This window comes from Suncus etruscus, chromosome 16, assembly GCF_024139225.1.
Source record: "Suncus etruscus isolate mSunEtr1 chromosome 16, mSunEtr1.pri.cur, whole genome shotgun sequence".
Lineage (NCBI taxonomy): Eukaryota > Metazoa > Chordata > Mammalia > Eulipotyphla > Soricidae > Suncus > Suncus etruscus.
In genome coordinates, this window is record NC_064863.1 from 85,909,773 (window position 1) to 85,935,317 (window position 25,545).

Genomic DNA, 25,545 nt, shown 5'->3' on the forward strand with positions numbered 1-25,545 from the left:
CAGAAATTGCTCCTGGCAGGCTTGTGGGACCATCTGGGATGCTGGGGACTGAAACCGGATCCATCCTGGGTTGGCCACTTGCAAGGCAAACACCCTACTGCTGTGCTATCACTCCAGCCCAGAGACTTGGAGATTCTTGAGGGATCATTCTAAGTTGCTCTCCACAGTTGAACATGGTGTGCACACCAGTGAACATGTTGTTACATCTTCTCTCACATTAATTCCACTTTTTCTTTTCCTTCTCTGGGCCACTGTGTAATTTGGTTGCTAAAAAGTTAAGTGTGAGAAAGCAATGTCCAATTTCAAACAGACTGTGACCACTGTCATCTCCCTGGTCGCCCCTGTAGTTGCCTGCTACAGGGTTTGCTGGGTGCAAGGGCACAGCATAGTTATGCCATCTATGTCCCATGGCTCAGGGTTTGGGGTGCAGATTTGCATCTATTTGTGTAGGAGTAACTATCATGAAATTGATGTAAGGGCCCTGCTCGGCTCCTGCCTACAGACCATGGGTGGTTGTATTGAGAATTTGGGCTGGCAGGCTTCAGGTTAGCCTAATTATCGTCCTTCCCCTCCAGGTGAACAAGCCTTATGGGAAAGTGCAGATCTATACGGCTGATATCTCTGAAATCCCGAAGTGCAATTGCAAACCCACGGACGAGAACCCTTGCGGCTTTGATTCCGAGTGTCTAAACAGGATGCTCATGTTTGAGTGCCATCCCCAGGTATGCCCAGCGGGGGAGTCCTGCCAGAACCAGTGTTTTACCAAGCGTCAGTACCCGGAGACCAAGATCATCAAGACAGATGGTAAAGGCTGGGGCCTCGTCGCTAAGCGGGACATCAGAAAGGTGGGTGCTGCCACTTCTCCCTCAACTCAGCTCCTCTGTTGAGTTTTCATTCGCCTGAGAATTAGGCTTGCAGGGGCAGGGGAGATCATGCATCGGGTATTTTGTCTGGCACACACCAACACCGGTCTATCCCCAGTACCATATCAGGAGTTATCTCTGAGCACTGCCAAGTATATCTCAAGCCTCTCTTCCCCCAAACGACTAGTACTGGGAGAGAGGTTAAAGAGCAGGAATACAGGCTTTGCAGCACAAGGCTCGATTCCAGTACCACATGGTCACCTTAGTACTGCCAGGAAGGAGTCTGGAGCACTGAGCTGGGAGCAGTCTACCACCTCCAGTATGGCCTCCAGCCATAATATTTTTTTCCTCTTGGACCGCCCCAGTGGTGCTCAGGGGTTACTCCTGACTCTTTGTTCAGAAATTGCTCCTGGCAGGCTCGGGGACCACATGGGATGCCAGGAATCGAACCAGGGTCAGTCTGAGGATGGCCATGTGGAGGGCAAACGCCCTACCACTGTGCCATCACACCGGACCCAACCAGGATAACTTTTGAGCGTGTGTCTTGGTTTATTACATGTTGAGCATGGTAAAAAGTCATAAAAAGGGGTCCGGAGAGATAGCACAGCAGCGTTTGCCTTGCAAGCAGCCAATCCAGGACCAAAGGTGGTTGGTTCGAATCCCGGTGTCCCATATGGTCCCCCGTGCCTGCCAGGTGCTATTTCTGAGCAGACAGCCAGGAGTAACCCTTGAGCATTGCCTGGTGTGGCCCAAAAACCAAAAAAAAAAAAAAAAAGTCATAAAAAGATAGCTACCAGAATAAAACTCATAACTTTTACCTAGAATGTGCTAATAAGCATAAGCAGATTTTCAGTAGTTATTTTGTCCGCCTGTTTTTTGTTTTTTTTTAATTGACATGGTTTTCAGTGGTGCTGACACTTGTGCTTTTGGAGTTTAGGTCAGTGAAGAGCTTCCCATGCTATCCCCATACTGTACCTCTGCCAGCAGGGACACACACAGACACACCACACCACCCCAGGGTGGGGTCAAACATTTACTGATAATAAAAAAAAGTCTTAACACAGAGTTTTACTACTGATACGTTCTATCGGCAACCTCATAGGAGTTGCAGCCCTCGGTTTTAAGTGCTTTGAGAGCAGAAATTACAAAGTCGACGTTTTCGTGAGCCAGGAGCTCTGAGGGCTTTTGAGCACATAGTTCTGAGGCAGCTCCAGCAGGTACTGGTAAACGCCACTCATCATGCACCTCCTTCGCAGGGCAGATGCTACAGAGCCCAGCTCTTCCCCTAGCCCACCCTAGGCAGTAGAGCCTTGCACCAACCCACAGCCAATATCCTAGTCCTGTTGCCAGACACCTGCAGTTTAGTTTACTAAGTTCTTCTCACCTCTTTCTCTGTGGGGAGCTTGACAAATGGGGCCACTCTATGGACATTTGGAGACCATTATTGCACTGATGCCTCGGATATGACAGTGGGAAGCAGAAGTGGAATGGTGCTGGGGCCAACCCAGGTTTTATTCTCATCACCCCATATAATGATCCCCATAGCCCCTACCCAGAGTGGGTCCTTAACACTTACACTCAGTCCTTACATTGAGCCAGGAGTAAGCCCCTGGCTTACCCTCCCCCCACGAAAAAAAAAAGTAGTGCTAAGATCCATAGGGGTGTGTGTGTGTGTGTGTGTGTGTGAGAGAGAGAGAGAGAGAGAAAGAGAGAGAGAGAGAGAGAGAGAGCCCTCAACAGGCTTGAGTGTATGCTTGGTATTCTGGATTACACCGTCATAGCATGGTCCCCTGAACCCTGCCAGGAATAACCCCTCAGGACTGAGGCCTTAAGTACCACTGTGTTCACCCTGCCCCTTCTAGAAACAGAATCCAGAGGTCAACCTGGACAGAGTAGCTGTGACAGCCTTTGTACGTAGGGAACACTCTGATCGTGGCCTGCACTGCACTCAGAGTGGTGCCTCTCTGTGCACTCTTTGAGCGCAGACCTAGGCACTGCCTGCCTGCTGTCCCTTCTCACCTGTCTTCCCCTTCCAGGGCGAGTTTGTGAATGAGTACGTCGGTGAACTGATTGACGAGGAAGAGTGCATGGCCAGGATCAAACACGCGCAAGAGAATGATATCACCCATTTTTATATGCTCACTATAGACAAGGTAATTCCTGCCCCGTGTGCTCTCATCGTGTGCTGTGTCATGAGGTGGCATCCCTGTGGCACTGGACTTGGACTGTGCCTGTCTCATTTTGTTGATGATGTCGCTTGAGTTCAAATCCCTGCATGCCTTCTAAGAGCAGAGTCTTCCATTATTTCTGACCACCAAGACTGGCTGCCGGTCAGTGGGAGCGCATCTTATGCCTTGATCACCCCCAAATGTATGGAACATTGGGAGCAGTATTGAGATCAGGGTGGCCCACATCTTTTCAGAACAACATTGGGATTGCTCCTGACAGCACTTTCCTCAGAAGAGGGGTTAAGGGCTGGCAAATGATGGCTTTTCCTGGGGTGCCCTCTGTTTGTGGAGATGACCCAGAAAGGAGTGTTTGACCATTGGGCCTCATCAGGCCCAAGCTTTGGGCTCTTTGCCAAGGCCTGTGTCCTGCGGAATGAAGGTTCTGGATTGCAGGAAACAGAAAAACCAAAGTGTGTTTGCACCCCAACTGAGTCTGGATTGTGGCTGGGTGGGACAGTGAGGAAGGATCTGCATGGATGAAGGCTGGAGACAACCAGCTGTACAGGGGAACAGCTTGTTACAGGCTGCAGGTGAAGTCAGCAGCTCATTTCCAGAGGACACGGGGAGCGCACGTGTGTGTGCACATGTAAGGAGGGCACAGAGAATGTCCGATGGCAGATACTGAAGCCAGATGAGGGACATGTTGATGTTTGTTCAAATTGAGAACGTTTGGGGCTGGAACGATAGCACATTAGTAGATCGTTTGACTTGCATGTTGCCATCCCAGGACAGATCGTAGTTCAATCTCCAATATTCCATATGGTCCCCCGAGCTTACCAGGTGTAAACCCTGAGTGCCACCGGGTGTCGCCCAGAAACAAACAAACAAAAAAACAAAATAAATTGAGAACATTTGTGGCTTAGGGTAGAGGGTGTCCTCATGTGTATGAAGCCTTGAGGGTATGAAAAGGAAAGAAGGACCGGAGAGATAGCACAGCGGTGTTTGCCTTGCAAGCAGCCGATCCAGGACCTAAGGTGGTTGGTTCGAATCCCGGTGTCCCATATGGTCCCCCGTGCCTGCCAGGAGCTATTTCTGAGCAGATAGCCAGGAGTAACCTCTGAGCGCCGCCGGGTGTGGCCCAAAAACCAAAAAAGAAAAAAAAAAAGAAAAGGAAAGAAGGAATGGTGGAAGGGAGAAGAGAAGTATGTGAGAGCTAAAGGTCACAATCCTCCTAGGACATGGGTTCTTGATATACCTGGGAGAACTGTCACAGTAGTGTTAGGCCAGCCTAGTGCAGGGGAGAGAGGAATACCCAGGCACTGAGCATAGCCTCTGAGTGTGGGAGGACCAGGGCTAGTCCCTGGTCATGTAGAGGACAGAAGTGGGGGTAGCCCCCATGTACTATAGTGTGTAAGCCCAAAACCAAATAAATAGGCAAAAGAGATGAATCCATTGACCAAGTCTAAAAGAAAACAAAATGTATGAGAACTGACTCTTGGCTAGGATGTAGCTCAGGGCCAAATATAATAATATAAATATTATATATTTATATATATAAAATATTCTTTTCACAAGAAAAGAACATCATTGAAGCAAATCAAGCAGACATAAACAGGTAAAACTAGGAATTAGCCAAGACTCATTAAAATCAACCCAGTTAAGGGGCTGGAGTGGTGGCGCAGCAGAATGGCATTTGCCTTGCACGCAGCTGACCTAGGATGGACCGCAGTTTGATTTCCCCCTGGCGTTCCATATGGTTCCCCAAGTCAGGAGTGATTTCTGAGCACATAGCTAGGAGTAACCCCTGAGCGTCACCGGGTGTGGCCCAAAAACCAGGAAAAAAAAATCAACTCAGTTAAAAGGAACTAGACAGGGCAGAAGAAAGAGGTCAGAGGGCTGAGTGTACCCTTTTATGTGGAGGCTCCCTGTGCTGTATGACCTTAGGAACGATCTAGATTATAGCATAGAAAGATAAAAAGACAAAAACTAGGGTGGAGTCATAGCACAGCGGGTAGGGTGTTTGCTGTGCATGCAGACAATCCAGGTTCTATCCTTAACATCCCATATGGTTCCCCTAAGACTGTCAGAAGTGGTTCCTAAATGCAGAGCCAGGAATAACCCTTGAGCACTGCCAGGCATGGCTCAAACTCCTCCTTTCTCCCCCCAAAAAGATGAAACTCTGGAAGAGTGCTGGAGAGATAGGACAGAAGGGATGGTGCTTGCCTTGCTTGCAGGCAACCTGGTTTTAATCACTCGCACCCGATATGACCTCCCAGAACCCCTCTAAGAATGATCCCTGAGCATGTCTAGGTGTGATCCCAAAACTCAATTTCCCATTGTCCTCCCAGAAAAACAATTTCAAAGATCAAGAAGATGAAACTCATCCCAGTCAGTATCTTCTAAACTTTGCTCCAGACAGAACTGCCCAGCAGCATAGTCTTAAGTGAAGGAAAGAATAAAGGATATACTAGAAAGCAGTTTGGACCTCAGGTGAAAAATCACAAAAGAACAGACAATTCACTGTTTAATGCAATGACAGACGGTGCTAACTGCTTGCTGTGGAGGCAAACGGAATGGCAAATTGGGCTAATGCAACTGTGTGCCGCTAGGGAAGAGAACATGTTGTCTTTGTCGTCTTGGGGCTGGAACGATAGCACATTAGTAGAGCGTTTGACTTGCATGTTGCCATCCCAGGACAGATCGTAGTTCAATCTCCAATATTCCATATGGTCCCCCAAGCTTGCCAGGTGTAAACCCTGAGTGCCACTGGGTGTCGCCCAGAAACAAACAAAAAAAAACAAAATAAATTGAGAACATTTGTGGCTTAGGGTAGAGGTGGAATCTCTACCCAGGCTAGCAGAATCTGGGATGGGGGGAACATGGGAACCTGGAAGTCCAGTGGGGATTTGCAGCACATGTAAGAAGCTTAAATCTGAAAGGTAGGACTGTAGGGGCTACAGAGTTTCCACCTTGAACTTTTAGATTTAGGTAAGAGAAATGAACCAGAAAGGTCTTTTTGTGTTTGTTTGTTTGTTTGTTTTGTTTTGTTTTTGGGTCACACCCAGCAGCTCTCAGTGGTTACTCCTGGTTCTATGCTCAGAAAACACTCCTAGCAGGCTCGGGGGACTATATGGGATGCCGGGATTCGAACCACCATCCTTCTGCATGCAAGGCAAATGCCCTATCTCCATGCTATCTCTCCGGCCCAGGTCTTTTTTTTTTTTTTTTTTTAATGATAAGCCAGGGGTCTCAAACTCGAGGCCCTCCATACAACATTTTGTGGCCCGCCGCCGGCCTTCAAATATAGCAGTGTTCGTGATTATTCGGTTATTCACAATAAAAATCGCATTAGTAAGAAAAAATCACATTAAACATTCGTTTACGCTGAGCAGTTCTGTTTGGGGTATGCAAATGTTTAATGCAATTTTTTTCTTACTAATGCAAGTTTTTATTGCGAATATTCATTCAGCAAAATCCCTTATGCAGCCCTGCCTCACCCTGACTTTGCCTCCTGTGGCCCCCAGGTAAATTGAGTTTGAGACCCCTGTGATAAGGGGCCAGAGTGATATGTGTATGAGCCCTTGAGTGCAGAGCCAGGACTAATGCCTTAGCATTGCTCACTGTGACCCAAAACAAACCAAAAGAGTCGGTTAGGGGATATGTGAAGCGATAGCAAATGCCCTGAGTTCAGTCCTTGCGTGGACAGGCTCAGTGAGACCTGGGAGGATAGGGGAGATAAGAGGAACTAAGTAATGATAAAAAAAAAAAGAGGCAGTTTTCCCCTTCAATGCCCCAAATTTAGCCACATCCCATTCCGCTACATTGATCAGAGGTCTTGGACAGGCCACTGACTCAGAGACACCAGAAAAGAAAAGAGCAAGAAACGAGCAACTGGGAATGAGGTGCTGAAAAGCAGCATTGGGACTCACAATAATTTGACTTTTACAAAGACAAACTAGCATTGTATGCTTTTTCAAAGACATACCCAAGATAAACCCTAAGTCCCCTGGAGTGGGTTTATGTGTGAGAGGTGGAGGCGGGAGTGGAGTTTGGGGCTCATGGTAGTATGGAGATGGGGAGTGGGGGATTGAGGGATTTCTCCAGAGAAGCCCAAATATCTCAGTGAGTGTGGTGGTTTGGTCAAAGATGAAAGATTCCTCTCCTTGGGTAATTGGCAAGAGAAGTGTCCTGCACTTCTGAATTGGAACTGAGAAGTGAGTTTAGAAAGACTAAACTGGGGGCCGGGAAGGTGGCGCTAGAGGTAAGGTGTCTGCCTTGCAAGCGCTAGCATAGGACGGACTGCGGTTCCATCCCCCGGCGTCCCATATGGTCCCCCCAAGCTAGGAGCGACTTCTGAGCACATAGCCAGGAGTAACCCCTGAGCATCAAATGGGTGTGGCCCAAAAACCAAAAAAAAAAAAAAAAAGAGAAAGACTAAACTGTTGTTCACTGGGCCCTGAGGATGCAGTAAAGTGGCAAGTGTGCAGACACAACCACTAACCTCAGTTAATGCCTTTTGGTGGAAAAAAAAAACACACTCAGAGGTTACTACTGGCTCTGCACTCAGAAACTGCTTTTGGCAGGCACGGGACCATTTGGGATGCCGAGATTTGAACCACCATCCATCCTGGATTGGCTGCTTGCAAGGCAATGGCCCTACCACTTTGCAAGGCAAATGCCCTACTGCTGTGTTCTCTCCGGTCCCACCTGTATTGTTTGTTTGTTTTAATTTGAGGCTATTTCTGGTGGTGCTTGGTCTTCATTCCCAGGAGTGCTGGGGCTTTTGCGTGTAGAACATGTGTCCACGCAGCCCTCTGAACCCTCTCTTTGGCCCTGTTAAAATAGAGGTTGGGGGGCCGTATCGATAGCACAGTGGTAGGATGTTTGCCTTGCACGCAGATAACCCTAGAACGGACTCAGGTTCAATCCCCAGCATCCCATATAGTCCCTTGAGCCTCCCATGAGTAACTCCTGAGCGCTGCCAGGTGTGACCCCAAAACCAACAAAAAAATAGAGTTTGGATCTGGTGGTGTGGAGTCAGACTTAGTACTTTTCATGTTCTAGGCATTGAAGCTTACTTTTACTCTTCCATGTGAGCAGCTATGTTTGCCCAGGGCATGCAAGAGAGGTGTGAGGGGGACCCAGAGCGGTGGCGCAAGCGGTAAGGCCTGTGCTAGCCTAGGACGGACCATGGTTCGATCCCCCGGTGGCATCCCATATGGTCCCCCATGCCAGGAGTGATTTCTGAGCACAGGTCCAGGAGTAACCCCTGAGTGTCAATGTGTGTGGCCCAAAAACAAAAACGTAAAAAAAAAGAGAGGTGGGCCCGGAGAGATAGCACAGCAGTGTTTGCCTTGCAAACAGCCGATCCAAGACCAAAGGTGGTTGGTTCGAATCCCGGTGTCCCATATGGTCCCCCGTGCCTGCCAGGAGCTATTTCTGAGCAGGCAGCCAGGAGTAACCCCTGAGCAACACCGGGTATGGCCCAAAAACCAAAAAAAAAAAAAGAGAGAGAGAGAGAGGTGTGAGGGTACAGCTTGTTAAGTGGAGAGACAAGTGGTTGGGATGTTGTTGGCTGCTTTGACATTTGGGGACCATCCCCTAGAAGGGGATCCTAGAAGGGGATATGTCATAGGCCCCTGGTAGGAGGGTGGCCATGATCTCGAGAGACACCTGTCACCTATCTAGGTGCTGACAGGATGGTGGCAGCATGTGCCTGTTGCTAGGCCTGCAGTTGGAGGCAAGGCCTGCCACCAAGTTCTGGGTGGTTTGAGACCCAGAAAATGTGGACGTTCTGTTAGCATTCGGGGCATGGAGGGCCTGAATGTTCCAACAAAGGAACTGTAAATTAGTAGCGGAGACCAGGAAGATCTCACAGAGAAAAGGTATTGAGGGCTCTGGCCATCTCCTGGTCTCGTCTATGGGGTATACCAGGCAGGGTCCCAGCCCCTCAAGTTTCTAGGGCCGTTCTGTCCCTGTCAAATCTGCCAGTTAGCCTCAAGGATGGGCAGTGTCCTTGTTATTTTTACTTGCGACTTTTGTGTGTGGGTGAGACGGTTCTGAGTTTGCTCTGGAATATTCGCCTACTTGCTCTGACCATTGTTGGTGCCTCTTGGTATTTTGGGTTATTTTGTTTGTTTGTTTGTTTGTTTGTTTGTTTTTGGATCACACCTGGCGGTGTTCAGGGATTACTCCTGGCTCTGCGCTCAGAAGTCACTCCTGCCAGGCTTGGGGGACCATATGAGATGCTGGGAATTGAATCACAGTCCATCCAGCGGTTGCTTCGAACAAGACAAACACCCTACCACTATGCTATCACTCTGGCTCCTGCCTTTTGCTCTTCTCTGCACTTTTGATGGGGTTCAGTACAACAGCAATTATCCAGCTTTTCTTAGGAGAACCATGGAAAATCCTCTTTAAAATGTGGTAGTTAACACCAGAGCAATAGTACAGCAGGGAAGGAGTTTGCCTTGCATGCACCCAATCCAGGTCTGATCCCTGGAATCTTATATGGTGCCCTGAGCACCCCCAGGATGATTTCTGAGAGCAGAACCAGGAGCAAGCTCTGAGCACTGCCAGGCTCAACAAAGCATGTGTTTGTTGGAGTTGACTGTATGTAGATGTCACTTGAAACTTGAGTGTGTCTTACAGGACCGGATCATTGACGCTGGCCCCAAAGGCAACTACTCCCGATTCATGAATCACAGCTGCCAGCCCAACTGTGAGACCCTTAAGTGGACCGTGAATGGTGATACTCGAGTGGGCCTGTTTGCCGTGTGTGACATCCCAGCAGGTATGTGGCTATCATGGAGATGGTGGTGACTCAGGAGTTTGATTGTGTTTTGAGGATCTAATTTATGAAGCAAAATGGGAAAGTTGAGCTGTGAGAATGTTCAGGGGCTCAAGGACCCAAATTCAGCCCCCAAGATTGCCAGCCTCAGATGGACTGAGTGTTATGGGGAAAGGCCTCAGGCCCCTGAGCACTATTGGGAGCCTGCTGCCTCCACCCTCCTTCATAACAGTGTCTCCACAGGAACCGAGTTGACTTTCAACTACAACCTCGACTGTTTGGGCAATGAGAAGACTGTGTGTCGGTGTGGGGCATCCAATTGCAGCGGCTTCCTCGGGGATCGGCCAAAGGTAACCTGCTGCTAACTCGGGCTCTTGGGGGCATGCCAGTTCCTCCCCAGGGCTCCCCTGGGTTCCTGTGCAGGGCTGCCGCTAAAGGAATCACACCAGAGCACTAGCATCTCAGTGTCCTCTGCTAGAGGCCAGCTGGGCCACCTTTGCTGGCACATACTCTCCTTTCTCCAGCTGTTTTTCCAGTAGGGGGAGGATGTGTGTGTGTTTGTACCATCCATTTTCCAACCTTATTTCCAGCAGTGTAAGCATGTACGTGAGGAGGTGCTCTGTCTCTCTCTCCCGGGCACCACCCCATCCTCTGGCCTGTGAGCACAGTTGCCTTAGTTCATTGGCATCTGCTGATGCAGCTGAAATTCTTCCTGAGCAGCCCGTAGTGGTCAGTCACCCCCCACCCTGTTACTCAGGCGGCTGCCACAGTTCATACTTGGTGGTGTGTTTGTCTTGCAGAGCACTTGTTCCCCTCCCCAAAGTTCCCCTGGGAAGCTCCCCAGACTCCTTGGGGCTCAGCTGAACTGCCTTTCCTCTGCAGCTTCTGTAGTTCTTCCAAGTAACAAGTATTTGCTGCTGCTTTCTAGACCTCAGCAGCCCTCTCTTCTGAGGAAAAGGGCAAAAAGACCAAAAAGAAAGCCAGGCGGCGGCGAATGAAAGGTGAAGGGAAAAAGAAGTCGGAAGATGAGTGTTTCCGCTGTGGTGACGGAGGCCAGCTGGTGTTGTGTGACCGAAAGTTCTGCACCAAGGCCTATCACCTATCCTGCCTGGGCCTGGGCAAACGGCCCTTTGGTAGGTAATGGTGGTCCTGGGTTCTTGCCGCCGGCTCTGCCCAAGCCTCATCTTCCCTGTCACCAAACCCATCTGTTGCTCACTTGCTTGGTTCCCAGGGTGGCTGCCCTGTGTGTGGAGAGCCTCTGTGGGGCATGCACTGGGCTTGGCGCCTGAGTAGCAGGTGCAGTGGAAGGTTGCCTGTGTGTTATACAGCAGCCTAAGAACAGCTGCTTCGGCGTTGGATCCCTCTGACAGTGTCAGTGTTTGTTTTCAAACCAGGAAGATGTTGATTCTGTGGTGTTGATTCTTTATTGCAGGGAAGTGGGAATGTCCTTGGCATCACTGTGACGTCTGTGGCAAACCATCAACTTCCTTCTGCCACTTTTGCCCCAATTCATTTTGCAAGGAGCACCAAGATGGGACAGCCTTCGCTTCTACCCAGGATGGGCGTTCATACTGCTGTGAGCATGACTTGATGGGGGCAGACACAACTCGGGGTGCCAAGACTGAGAAACCATTTCCAGAGCCCGTGAAGGCCAGGGGGAAGAGGAGAAGGAGGTGTTGGCGAAGGGGTACAGAAGGCAAATAGCACCAAGTGGTGGCAAGGCTGATCCAGGGGCAGTGTGGGCAGAGGACCCAGCTCCCAGCACCATGGTGGGTGGACAGCCCTGCTAGGGGGCACCTCCCTACCACTGAGCCATCCTCACCTCAGCAGCACCTGCTGTATTAGCACTGAAGACCTGTCTGAACCGCATGGTTCAGAAAATTCCAGGACAAAGCAGCCATACTCGACAGCATTACAGCTACACTTAAATTCCTGCCCTAGCAAGGCTCCCCCTGCTCATTCCTTAGGTTCAAATTATGACAGGAAACTAATTGACATGTGAAATGTTTGTTCTTCCCTCAGAGTGTAGGCTAGTATTTCTTCCTGCGTGCTGTTCTCCCCTTAAAACCTGCCAGACTGCACTCAGCAGGCCAGGGCCTTACCTTGGACCTTCGCTCCCTGGGAACTGGATTTTTTATTTTGATTTGCTCTTAGGAAATGGCTGTCTTTTTTTTTTTTTTTTTTTTTTTTATACTAACATGAAACACCTCAGGAGACTGTTTCTTGAGGTATGCAACTGACACAGTGAACTGGCTGGGTGCTCCCCTCAAGTGTCTTTGACTGAATTCCGTACAGCTGCCACATAGGAAAATAGGGGGGTGGGTGGGCTGGGCCCCATCTGAATCTTTAACACTCTGTTCCTGCAAAATTTCACAAGTGCCCCTGGTAGAGATGTAGGTGTACAGACGTGACCGATTCCCCTACGCAAAAGTTGGGAACTCAGTGGAAATGTGGCTCCCAGACTTAGTAGCAACAGATGCTTTCACGTAGCAACCCAGAGTGCATGTGGGAATCTGCAGGTCTAAGGACACACCCAGTCTAACTTTGGAGTTTGAGACCATTTGCATTTCCCATGCCCTGTAGGAAATAAAAACTTGCAGGTCTTATGTTTTCCATTTCCGGAGTGGGAACAGTCACACAAAAGCCCGGCCCCATCGCAGAGACCTGAGATGTCTGTGGAAGAAGAGATTGCATGTCTTGAGACCAGGAAATGAGCCATATTCTCAGGCCCGCATGGGGTATGAGCACTGCAGGTGCTTTTCTTGACATCTCTTGTGCACGTTTACGATCTCATTCCTCTCACTGCTTTTGCTTTTTTGTCAGCAGGATCCTTGTCTGATTCCCAGTCTTTCTGTGTTTTTAATGACATGAACTCTGAGGCAGCAATCAGAATCTGCTCCTGGGGCAGGCAAGCTTTCCTGGACCTGACTGGGCTTTAGCTGACTATCTCCTAACATGGTCCTGGCACATGTCATTACCCAGCAACTACAAGGCAGCTGGCAAGATGGCCATATAGTTGCTAGTTCAAACTTACTGGCCCTTCCCAGAGACTGTCATAAAGTGATGCTGGACTAATTCAGAATCAGTACTCCTCATGCCCTGAACTTGTTTCAGGTACTAGGCCTAAGCGCAAGGCAGGAGGCTAGCACTTCCCCAATAGCCACAGACTGGGAGAGGGTACTGGGTTTGTGCTGCACTTTGGGGAACAGCATAACTTAGCAAGACCTTGTGATATTTTGGGGTCACTTTGCTATTCGTTCCAAATCTTGAGTTTTTGAAGTATGGAATACCGGATTATTTTGGATGCCCACCTTTTCCCCAAAATCAACATACAGCACTAATGTTGGGACTCTGTACAGCAGCTATGGTTTCGCGTACAAGGCTCTGATGAGTTTGCACGGCTTTTAAAGCAGATGGTTGTGGGTTCTGTTGTGAAGGGGTGGAAGGGATACTTTTTCTTTTTACAACTCAGCATTAAAACCAGTTCAGATTATACCCCGTGCATGCCAGGGATGAGCACTTTGGGGCATCAGCATGTCAGGGATCCAGTCTGTTTATCTCCTCCCCCCACTCTCAGGTCTGTATATCTGAAGCCTCAATAACCTACCACATGTTCAGGGTCCAGCTTCCAGACCTACCCTATTTTTAGGACTCCAGACAGGCCTGTTTGAAGTTAACACAAATGACTGAGTTGCCAAATTTTTGATGCATTGAGAAGTGTAGTGTTTGGTGATTGTTTTAGTCCTAGGTAAAATGCTGTGTTTGTGGGCTGATGTCCTGGTGTCATGTAAATTGGCCCCATTCAGATTCCATAAGACCTGAACTGACCTGCCAAGGTCTGGCTTCAGGCCTTTAGGGACACTAGGTGCTTGCCTAATAGTCAACTTGAAATTAATTTGGGGAAATATACTGAAATGTAGATTTGAGAATTGCCAGCTGGGGAAACTAGCATTGAAAGTTGTGTTTGGAAAATTGTGTATTGTATTTTTATATTAAAATTTTTTTAAAGGCCTTTTCTTAAGTTTCTTTTATGTGCATTTTGCTTCCTGTGTTAGTGTGTTATCAGTGCACACACACCACACTCTGAGAGGTTCCCACCATAAGACACAGCCAGATGCAATGTATGCTCTGAGCCTAGAAAGAGTTTTGGAAACAAAATCTGGTTCCCAAATCCTCAGTATCACAGAAGGGGACAGGCCCAGAGCATGCTTTTTAGAAAGCTAAACTTTAATGCCTTTTTTTTCCTTTGCCTTTTTTTTATAGTGAAAACAGGTACCCAATGGCTGCTCTAAATGCTCAGCAGGCTTTGAGTGGGAGGGAAAGACCTGATCTGTCATTGGAATTTTAAGAAAAAAAATTTTTAAACAAGGTCAATCTTAATAGGCTGAGAACCACTAAAATTAAACGTTGTGACCTTTTTCTTTTCCCCTTGGTTTTGGATCACACCAGCTGACACTCAGGGGTTACTCCTGTCTAGCACTCAGAAATCGCTCCTGGCTTGGGGGACTATATGGGATGTCGGGGGATTCAACCATGGTCCGTTCTAGGCTAGTGCAGGCAAGCTCCGGCCGCAGAAGTTGTAACTTTTTTGATTAACATTCAAAACATATTGAATCCAAAAAAGGTAAATCACACAATTTTTATAAAATGAGTCCAAATACCCCCTTAAAGAGACTTAGGCTCAGGAGATGGTGTCCAGATCCAGCCATTGGGGCCCTAGGACACGTTAGCCATGGGTTTGTACTTCTTGAAGCGTGTCCACTGGCCTGTAGCATAGTTCATCTCAAACACGGTGTCCACCAACATGGTGGTGCTGCCCTGGCCATCTGACTTGGGCAGGTCCTCTGTGTGCTCACTCAGCTTGATCTGGATCACATCACCCTGCTCCTGGCAAGGGTTCTCTGCAGAGAGTAGGGGTTGTTAGGCAGGTGCTGGGCCCGGCCCACTGCCCGTTTGGGCCTGTCTCTCCCACCCCACCCAGGTGCTTGAGACTCACCTCTGGAGCCGGCCATGAAGCCCAGAATAAGCGCCTTCTCAGGCCGGGTGACCTTGTTGGCCGTCTTAAACATCTCCTGTGCTGCGAACATCTGTTCCCTCTGCAGGTTTAGGAATGTGAGGACCTGCCCACACTCCTGCCCACAACCCCGCAGCGTCCCCCCTCCCCTCACCCCCACCTACCGTGAGGGAAAGGTTCTTCTTGAGCTGCTGCTGTGGGGGGGGCTGGTTCTGCGGGGCCACAGTGGCAACAGGAGGTGTGGAGGTGGTCGGGGCAGCAGCCGGGGGTGTGGTGGGTGTCAGGGGAGAGGTGGGAGCGACAGGCGAGGGTGCAGGTGTGGCGGGGCTGAGGCTGCTGTTGTACATGGGTGCCCTCTGCTTGAACTGTGTGGGCAGTGCTGGACTCGAGGTGTTGTCCTCAGAGGGCCGGCTGACCTGCAGACTGGCTTCCCGGGAAGATGAAGCTGCAAGAAAGTGAGGCTGGTGAGGTGCTCCTCAGTCTAGGCCTGACTACTGACTCATCCTGTCCTGGAATTCCCGCAAGTGGGATCATATATTGACACTTATACCAATATGCAGGTCCTGTTTTCAGCCCCGAGATGGAACGCAGCACAGTGCTGTCCACTGACCTGGTGGAGTATCGGAGCTGGGGATGTAGGAAGACGCTGGCACCACACTAGGTGTGGCAGGCAGATAGCTCATAGAGGGCAGAGCCGGCTCATTCAGAGACCCGAGTTTCTGGAAGACAGAGTTCTTGTTTAAACACCTTGATTACAAACATGATTGTGGTTGGGTTTCAGTCATGTAAGAGAACACCCCCCATCAACAATGTCTCAAATTACCCCTCCCCCCACACCTGTACTCTAGACAGGCTTTCTATTTCCCTCATACATTCTCATTGTTAGGATAGTTCACAATGTAGTTACTTCTCTAAACTCATCACTCTTTGTGGTGAGCTTCATGGAGTGAGCTGAAAGTTCCACTCTCTGAAAATTATTGGAAGAATGGAAGACAGAGTTCTTTTTTTTTTTATTTTTTTTTTTTTTTTTTTTTTTTTTTGGTTTTTGGGCCACACCCGGTAACGCTCAGGGGTTACTCCTGGCTATGCGCTCAGAAGTCGCTCCTGGCTTGGGGGACCATATGGGACGCCGGGGGATCGAACCGCGGTCCGTCTCCTAGGCTAGCGCAGGTAAGGCAGGCACCTTACCTCCAGCGCCACCGCCCGGCCCCGGAAGACAGAGTTCTTAAGTCCTCCTGGGTGGAGCCTCTGGATGCGTCTCCCCACCCCAGCCATAGCCTCTGTGACTTGCAGCCAACTCAGCATGGGGTAGGGGGTAGTCCCCTACCAGAAGAGCCCCAACCCAGTTTCATGCCAGAGAATTGCCTTTCTCACCACTGAGATAAAAGGAAGCCAGGCTTGTGGGCTGTGAGCACGCAGCGAGGGGCAGGAGGAAGCCACACCAGCATCCAGGAAGGCCCTGGGCTGGCATGATGGCATGAGGCCTAGCTTGGTATGGCCACAGCCTGGACCACAATGACCACAATGGCCCTTGGATCAAAAGATCCAAAGGTGGGGCCGGAGAGATAGCATGGAGGTAAGGCGTTTGCCTCTCATGCAGGAGGTCATCGGTTCGAATCCCGGCGTCCCATATATGGTCCTCCCGTGCCTGCCAGGAGCAATTTCTGAGCCTGGAGCCAGGAATAACCCCTGAGCACTGCCGGGTGTGACCCAAAAACCACAAAAAAAAAAAAAAAAAAAAAAAAGATCCAAAGGTGGGTATGTGGCCAGCAGTCTATGCAGCGTTGCTCACATAGGCCATACATGCACACACATGTACCTGCACACCCAGATGTACAGACTGGAATCCCACATGATGACTCTCCCCAGAAAGAGAGGGAACGGTGTGGGCTTCTGCTCTGTTGCGGGTGAGAGAGGTAGAGCTGGGTGCCCCATCCTACCTGCGTGGATACCAAGCCAGCTGCGTAGTCAGGGGTGGCATTCTCGATGACAGTCTCTTCCTTGGCTGATTTTTCCACGACTTCTGTGTCTGTGGAGAGAGCAGAGCCTCTCAGAACCCAGGGTAACACGCCGGCAGGGAAGGGGCTCCCCCTGCCACACGCACCTAATGTCTTGCGCCGCCTCTTTGCCTCTCGGCCTGCACCAACCACGTCCAGCTCTGAGATATCAAGCAGCTGTCAATGACAAAAGGTCCTTAGAATGGCAGTGGACACCAGGCTGAGCAAGGCTGGCGTGCAGAGGCTGTGCCCACCTTCACTCCTCTCTCCTTCCGCAAAGGGGTCCTCGAAGGTGGGATGGGGGTCCGGTTCCCAGCAGGGCTGAAGACACTGGGGGTGGTAGGGCTGCGGAAAGGTGCCTGCTTCGGGATGCCTTTGAGTGGGGCTGCAGGGCATCAGTGAGTGGCTCATTACCACCTGCCTCTGTGCTCCCCAAAGCCTAGTTACTCTCAGATACGATCCTGGGGATATCCACATGTTTGCCTCAGGACTGCAGCAAGTCCACCCCATACCCCAGAGTCTGGTGTGGAACCAGATGAGATTTCTACTGGGGAATTGTGCGTGACAACTCTGGCAGACCTCAGGGCATACCAGAGGGTCTGAGCATGACCTTACTTACTCTTGGGGAGAAGCAGAAAAGGACACACAGGAAAGACATTAGTATGCCCAGAGCGGGAGTTGTAAGGGATGGTTGAGCAGCCAGTCCCAGGGCTAAGACATGGGTAGGGTGGAGCTGACCAGGGATGTGGGGCTCCAAGTCACTTGGCATGATCCCCACGGCCACCCACTTTCTGGGGGCACATGCAGTTTCTGCTTCTTCCCAAGGGTAAGGTCAGGCTCAGACCCTCTTGTATGCCCTGAGGTCTGTCAGAGTTGTCGCACACAATTCCCCAATAGAACTCTCATCTGACTCCTCACTAATGAGGGTCTGTGCCCCTCACTGTACCCCTGATCCTTCCCCAGAGGCTCATAGCTTGATCCCAGCACATCCCACCCTTGCCAGCAGGGAGCAGTGGGTGTGGCCAGGCCCTTTGGGACAGCAGTACACAGCCTTACTTGTGGTGTCCATCTTGCGGAGCAGCGCGCGGCCCTTGGCATGGAAGGGCACCCCTGCTGTCCTCTTCAGCTGCTGGGCGGTCTCAGTGGCTGCAAAAGGAGACAAGTGTTACCCTGGCTATCTCTTCGTCCACCACCAGTCTCCCATATGGTGAATGGACTGAAGAATGAACAGAAGTAGGACGGGATCTGGGAAGCCTGGGAGGTGCTGAATCAGTCTTGGAGTATCCTTGATGGGCAGCTGGCCTGGCTGGCACCTCTCGACCCACAGAAGGGTGGTTCAGACAAGGCCAACTTGGACCCAAAGCAAGGCTGGTTTGGGGGTGGAGTGACCTGGCTTTGCCAGTGCTGGGCTCATAAAAGCACTGGCCACTGGGTCCTAGACCTATGCTGCCAGCTGCCTAATCCAAGTGCACCAGCCCTCCCACGCTCTGTTTTGCTCTTTGGTGAAAGCTGACTCTTTTTGCTTGCACAAAATGAACTTTTACTTTTTCGGGGAACACCTGGCTGTACTGGGGGCTGAGGTTGGTTCTGCCCAAGCAGCGCCAGGAGGCCCTGAGGCATCTTGGGACAGCATGTTTCCAGGGGAACCCATAGCACTCACACTTCTGCAGGAGCTCGGCCCGCAGCGTGGCACTCTTAGGCTTCCGCTTGAGCTGAAAGTGCTTGACAGGGGGTGTGAGAGGTCCAGCGAGAGTGGTCAGCGCATTCTTGTTCAGGTACCTGCACTCCAGCGGCAGCATGGCTGACGCCTCACACTCATTCACTGCAGAATACATGGGGAGCTCAGCCAAAGTGGAAGCTCAGCTTGTGCTCAGAACAGAAAGCAAGACCCAACCCAGAGCAAGGTGTGGGCGAGGGGATGACAGAGCCTGGGGCTGCATCTGGGGACTCTGTGGGCACCCCCAATGGTACCCCCCAAGTTAGGGGGTAGGAAGGACAAAGGGCTGTGCCAGCTGACCAGCACAATGAGTGGCAGCGCCCTACAGCTGCTGCTAGGTGCTCGCACCTACCCTTTTCGCGGAGCTCTCCTAGAATATCCTGCACGTTGAGATTCTGCTCCTCTAGCTCCAGGTTAAGTGCACCTGTGTCCGGGAACGACTTGAGGATATCGGCGACCATGAGGACCCAGGGGTCCGAGTCGAGGGTGGCAAGCTGGATGATCTCGGTGAGGGCACCCTTCATCTGCAAGGGCAGGAAACAGGGTCCCAGGCAGGTGCCTCTCCCACAGGTCACCTCTGCCTTCTGCTGCCACATGCACCCCACCCCAGGCACCTTGTACTTTACCAGGCTCCCTTTGTATGCAGGGCAAGTGCCCCTACTCAGGCATTCCCTGGCCCCATTCAGTGGCCCATCAAGGTGCTGAGTCCAGGACACAGGCAGCGGCTCTGTCTAGGTCCTCCCTAATATTCATGGTAAGGCCTACCACCCCACTCTATCTTCACAATAAAAGAGAGGAAAGTACAAATGAGCAAGGGAATAAAGTGAAGTTGCTCCAAAACTAGCAGCATATCTAGTCAGGAGCTCCACCTGAGGGCAGAGTCCCTGGGGGCAAGGAGAGGCCAAGGAGTGTGCCAAGCCTACAAAGCTCCTGTGACTTTAGGGCTAGGTTTGGCTCAAGGGTAACAGCCTAAATGGGTGAAGCAGGAAACAGCAGGAATCAGAGGTCTGTCCACACCCAGGCTGAGCCCTCAGAGGGCCTGGGGGCTGTTCACAGGGTCTGAAAAGAGGATGGGGTATGCGAGGGGAGGAGTGGGTGGGACCTGAGGACAGGAGTGTGCAGGGCTTCTGAGAGAGGAGCTGCTTGACAGGAGCTCCAGAAGCTTTGAGACAAGTAGCCTTGCCCTAAAGGGGAGTTCCTTCCCTTTAGAAGGTGACAGACTAAAACTCAGCAAGGAAATAGCGGCCTTGAAGAAAGAGATGGAGGCCAACAAAAAAGGGTTTGTTTAGCTTCCATATAGAGCTCTTCATCTCAAAAGCTGAGCACACATTCTTCTCTAAGGCACATGGACATTCACCAATGGGAACAGGTCACATGCTGGGCCACAAAACATTCTTGTCAAGAGGCTAAAAGCTGACTGTCTCAACCACCTTCTCAGACCATGATGCATTGAAAACAAAGTTCATCAGAAATAGAAATAAATAACACCTGGAAATTAAACAGCTTGATTGATTAATCAGCAGGTCAGAGAGAAATCGAAAGATTCCTAACAAATGGGAATGAGGACACAAGTAACCAGAATTTGGGGACAAAACAAAGGCAGGGTTAAGAGGAGAGTTCAGAGCTTTGCAAGCATTCATCAGGAAGGGAAAAGGATCCACATAAATAATCTGACTGCACAGCCTATAAAATTAGAGAAGGACCAGCAGAAGGAGCTGAAAGCAAGCAGGAAGAAGTAATAAAAGTTAGAGCAGAATTAATGAACCAGAATCTCAATAAAAACAATCCCCCAAATCAATAATACCGAAAGTAAAGTTCTTTAAAAAAACAACAAAAACAAGATTGATAAACCACTAGCAAGACTTACAACGCCAAGAGAAAACTCAAATAAACTGCATCAGAAATGGAAAGGGAGATAGATAACAATAGGCACTACGGAAATCCAAAGGGTTATCGGAGAGTATTTTAAGAATCTTTATGCCATGAGAACCTGGAAGAATGAATGAATTCCTGGACTCCTACAACTTTTCAAGGCTAAACCAAAACCTGGAACACCTGAATACTATCACCTGAACACTATCACTATTGAGGAAACTGAAATGGTAGTAGTTTTCCTAAAGGGTCACTGGTGGCGGAGAGGTTGCACAGGCGAAGGGGTTGTACTTTTTATGGCTGAAACCCAGCTTCAGGGGCTGGAGAGATAGCACAGAAGTAGGGTGTTTGCCTTGCACACAGCCAATTCAGGACAGATGGTGGTTTGAATCCTGGCATCGTATATGGTCCCCACCCCACGACCCCCATGCCTGCCAGGAGTAACCCGAGTGCTGCCGGGTGTGACCCAAAACCAAAAAAAGAAAAAAAATCAAAACCCAACTACAAAGATGTTTGTAATTGCGATGCTTAAATAAAGGCATTTATTTAAAAAAAAAAATAAAAGAATTTTCTCCCCTAAAAATCAACCAAACAAAAAAAGCTTAAACAAACAAAAGGCCCAGATGGATTCACTATAGTGACTTCTTTTAAACTTTTAGCAGGGGTCTCAAACTCGAGGTCCGCGAGCCTTTTGCGGCCCTCCGCACAACATTTTGTGTCCCTGCCCTAGAGGAATCTTTTTCTGTTTTGTTTTGTTTTAGATGTTTGGGTCACACCCCTCAATGTTCAAGGCTTACTACTGACTTTGCACTCAAGGATCACCCCGAGTTTGCCTCCTGCGGCCCCCAGGTAAATTGAGTTCGAGACCCCAGCTTTAAAGAGTATCAGTTTACCAAAAAAAAAAAAAAAGACGGGGCCGGGAAGGTGGCGCTAGAGGTAAGGTGTCTGCCTTGCAAGCACTAGCTAGCATAGGTCGGACCACCGTTCCATACCCCGCGTCCCGTAGGGTCCTCCCAAGCCAGGGGCGATTTCTGAGCTCATAGCCAGGAGTAACCCCTGAGCGTCAAACAAACAAAAAACAAAGAAAGGAGGGTATAAATAATGCTGAGTGAAAAGAGTCAGGGGGAGAGGGACAAACACCATGACCGCGGAGATACAAAAGCAACTAAAAACGCACACACTGTAGGAGAACAATCCCCAAAACAATGAAAAGGAGGCTCGGGAGGACTGGTAGGAAGCTCACCCCCAGGGCGGGGCCGTGTGCTGCCCGTCCGGTGATTTCGTTTTGTTTTTGTTTTTGGTGCACACGAGGAGGCAGCGCCCAAGTGCGACTCCCGGCAGGCTCGGGGTACCCTATGGGACGCCGAGACTGGAACCCGGGTCCGCCCCGGGTAGGCTCCGTGTGGGCCAGGCAAACGCCCTACCGCTGGGCTCTCTCTCCGGGCCCTGATGACAGTCGTTTCAAGTGATCCCCGTAGAGCAGAACAAGGTGCCGAAAGGGAGAGCAAGCGATAGATGGGCACGATAGCCCTTCACTGACAGCGTTGCAGACCAGGAAAAGAAGGGAGAGGGGAGAGCAGCGAGGGGGAAGGAATGAGTCGGAACGGTGTGTGCTCCAAGTGAAGCGCGACCTGGTGACTGTGTCTCGGGGATTCAATGCCGGGAACCTTCTGGGGTAGAAGCTCGGAGAGGAGAGGGCACGGGGGTGTTCTGTCCTCTGCGCCCGACGCCCCGCACGGTCTGCCTGAGCCCACGGGCGCGACCCCTGGATGCAGAGCCGGGAGTGGGCGCGGGGTGCCGCGGGCCGCGGCCTCGGCTGAACACACAGGGAAGGCGGCGCCTGCCGGGCAGCGGGGACGGCGGCCCGCGCGCATCCAGAGCCCCGCGTGGGCCCTGCTGGCGTGGCCGCCGCTGTCGGGCCCTCCTCGCGGCCCAGCCACGGTGGCAGCGAGGGGCCAGGACGGCGAGCCGGGCTCCCCAGGCGAGCACTCCGGGCGGCCGCGCTCACCTCGTCCACCGCGCGGCGCGGGAGGTGCAGCGTGCCGAGCAGCAGCTTGAGCTTGACGGCGGACGAGAGCCCGTGGAAGCACAGGCGGATGTTGTCGATGACGGCGGCCGTGAGCAGCGACGCGATGCTGGGCGGCGCCCACAGCTCGTCCGTGGCGCCCAGCTTGTTGTGCAGCCACAGGCCCGTGTCGCTCTCCCGCATCGACGCCATCTTGGCCGGCCGGGCGCGCACGTCCGGTGACGCGGCCGGGGCGCCGGGCGGCGGGCGGGGCGAAGCGCCGGAAGTGGGCGGGGCGCGCGGGCGGGGCGGAGCCTCGGGGCGGCGAGGGGCGGCCTGAGGCGTGGGCGGGGCCGGAAGTGGGCGGGCCAGCGTCTGGCGGGGCAAAGCGCCGGAAGCGGGCGGGGCGCGCGGCCAGGGGCGCCCTAAGGCGTGTGGGCGTGGGCGGGGCAGAGGGCGGGACTGGCCGGAGGTGGGCGGGGCATCGTCTGACGGGTCCCGCCCCTCCCTCCCTCCCTCCCGGCTCCTAGCTCGCCGTCCGGCACTTCTCGGCTGCGCCCGCCGGCGCCGGCTGTTCGGCTGGGGCCCTCGCAAACGGGCTTTCTGTCAAAGGGGGCAGAATCCCCGGGAGCCAGTCAGATGGCGCCCGTCCTGCACCCCGAGCTCGCGCATTCCTTCATTCATTCGCTCGCTCCCTTTACAGCCCTGCTCCTGCCCCAGGGCGCACGCACTGGTTCCGTCCGTCCATCCGTCCGTCCATGCAGCCGGGCACCGCCGCCTTCCCGGCCCGGCCTCCCGGGCGCCTTGCCTCGCCGCGTCCCTCTGGCATCATGGACGCTGCGGGAGGGACCAGCTGGCGCAGAGGGCCGGCGAGCGGCGACCAGCGCACTTCCAGGGGCCACCTTTGCTGGGCTCCTGTCACCGCTGAACACCCCAGCAGCGGTGTGCAGAGCGCGGCGAGGACGGGCACCCGGCTGCGTCCAACCCCCTGCTCCTGCATACAGGTGCCCCGAGGACTGCTGGCCGTGCTCTCCTCAGAAAAAGAAGGACCCCGGCTCACTCTCCCAACTCCAGCACCCCAAATATTTCCAGAATAAACGGAGTATGTTAGAGCTCCAACTAGCAGGGAAGAGGCCAATTCTTGCTATCGTGGCCATTGCTATTCTACTAGCGTTAGGGAGGACTTTGCCTCAGAAGCATGCAGTTCCCTGAGCACCGCCATGCGTGCTCCCTGACTGCAGAACCAGGAGTAAGACCTCAACACCGCTAGTGCTTAAACCAAACCAAGCCAAAAATGGGAGACTTGAATGCAGGCTTCTTGAGATGCTTATTTTTGGGGGGTGGAACCACACCCGATGACGCTCAGGGGTTACTCCTGGCTACGTGCTCAGAAATCCTCCTGGCTTGGGACGCGGGAGGTAGGGATCGAACCTCGGTCGGTCCTCGGCTAGCGCGCAAGGCAGAGACAGCTTACCACTCCGCGCCACCGCTCCGGGGCTCCATTCTTGTTTGGTTGGTTGGTTGGTTGGTTGGTTTTTGGGTCACACCCGGCGGTGCTCAGAGGTTACTCCTGGCTGTCCGCTCAGAAATAGCTCCTGACAGGCACCGGGGACCCTATGGGACACCGGGATTCGAACCAACCACCTTTGGTCCTGGATCAGCCGCTTGCAAGGCAAACGCCGCTGTGCTATCTCTCCGGGCCCCTCCGGCTCCATTCTTGAGATGTTTGAACGACCCCCAAGCACTGAGAAAATGCTCTTGGTTATTGATTACCATGGAAGTACATCAAAACCAAAGTGAGGCGTCACAAAAACACACTGCCCTCTGCACTCTTTTCAGCCCTCTGCAGCACTATCCACATTAGTCAGAATCTGAAGCGACCCAAGTAGTGGAGAACAGAGGAGAGGTGCATCTACACAATCGAATCGAACTGCTACACAATGCAACTGTTGGGAAAATTAAAGTCATGAAGTTTGCTTATACGTGGATGGACATGGAGACTATGATGTAGAGAGAGTCAGAGGGAGAGAGATAGACATAGAAAAATCTGGGCCCGGAGAGATAGCACAGCGGCGGTGTTTGCCTTGCAAGCAGCCGATCCAGGACCCAAGGTGGTTGGTTCGAATCCCGGTGTCCCATAGGGTCCCCCGTGCCTGCCAGGAGCTATTTCTGAGCAGACAGCCAGTATGGCCCAAAAAAACAACAAAAAAAAACAAAAAAAAAAAGAAAGAAAAATCTCACTCGGGGCCGGGAAGGTGGCGCTCGAGGCAAGCGCTAGCGTTGGACAGACTGCAGTTTGATCCCCCGGCGTCCCATAGGGTCCCCCCAAGCCAGGGGCGATTTCTGAGCGCTTAGCCAGGAGTAACCCCTAAGCATCAAACGGTGTGGCCCGAAAAAAAAAAACAAAGAAAGAAAAGAAAAAGAAAATAGTTTGGGACCTGAGTGATAGCACAGTGGGAAAATCCTTCCACCTGGTGATCACATAGGATCCCCCAAGCCTGCTAGGAGTCATTTTTGAGTGAAGAGCCAGGTCGGGAGTGTTTCCAAATAAAAAGACAAAAGAAGGAAAACAAGACTGGGAGAGGAGCCAAAGAGCCAGGACAGCTCCTTTGTGCAGAGCCCTGGACAGGCCCTGACTTGGGGCAGGAGCAGCGCACGCACGATTCCCTCAGTCCATCGATGCGCAAAGAACCAAGAAAACAGGCCTCTCCTTGCTCAGGAGCAAGGGAATGGGAGAAGCACAGCTTCACCACCAGGCGCTAAGAGCTGAGCACGGGGTGAGGAGTGAGATGGGTCCCGTCCCTGCATTCCGCAGCTCTGGGCCTGAGAGCCGCAAAGTGGAGCAGAGAACAAAACGCTGAGAAAGGGGGTCGGAGCGGTGGCCAAGAAAAACCAAACCAACAGAAAGCCGAGAAGGGGAAGAGACGGTTCGAGGGGAAGAGAAAGGAGTGAGCGAGATGGGGGAAGGAGAGTTTGGGGGAGAAAGGGGAAAGTGTGGAGGACAGCGGTGGTGTTGCAGACAGGGCTCGATCGTCGCCCAGGGGCGCCACGGGCGAGGGGAAGCGAGAACCGTCGCGGGCTGGATGCGGTGCCCAGGTCCGGCGCCGGGCGCGGCGTGA

The 25,545-nt window shown here is 51.9% G+C and overlaps 2 protein-coding genes across 3 annotated transcripts in view; one reads left to right on the forward strand and one right to left on the reverse strand.

Annotated features, from left to right (window-relative positions):
- NSD2 (nuclear receptor binding SET domain protein 2) overlaps window positions 1-11,958 on the forward strand; it is a 52,585-nt gene extending 40,627 nt beyond the window's left edge. Inside the window, 6 exon segments of the mRNA XM_049789695.1 lie at window positions 576-845; window positions 2,900-3,016; window positions 9,683-9,824; window positions 10,065-10,171; window positions 10,750-10,954; window positions 11,254-11,958. Coding sequence (XP_049645652.1) covers window positions 576-845; window positions 2,900-3,016; window positions 9,683-9,824; window positions 10,065-10,171; window positions 10,750-10,954; window positions 11,254-11,525 — 1,113 coding nt within the window. The 3' untranslated portion in view covers window positions 11,526-11,958.
- Window positions 11,959-14,441: 2,483 nt separating this feature from the next.
- On the reverse strand, window positions 14,442-22,650 carry NELFA (negative elongation factor complex member A). Of its 2 annotated transcripts, XM_049789726.1 has the most exons (11): window positions 22,430-22,650; window positions 18,902-19,073; window positions 18,493-18,654; window positions 17,889-17,978; window positions 17,087-17,217; window positions 16,940-17,009; window positions 16,776-16,864; window positions 15,446-15,554; window positions 15,000-15,280; window positions 14,818-14,917; window positions 14,442-14,722 (listed from the first exon to the last, which is right to left on the reverse strand). In XM_049789726.1, exons 1-11 carry the CDS (start codon window positions 22,637-22,639, stop codon window positions 14,538-14,540), a joined length of 1,599 nt encoding a protein of 532 aa, XP_049645683.1. In that variant the 5' UTR covers window positions 22,640-22,650; the 3' UTR covers window positions 14,442-14,537. The 2 variants fall into 2 exon arrangements, with proteins under 2 accessions (XP_049645683.1, XP_049645682.1); XM_049789725.1 differs by having other exon boundaries at window positions 16,776-17,009.
- Between the last annotated feature and the right edge of the window lie 2,895 nt (window positions 22,651-25,545).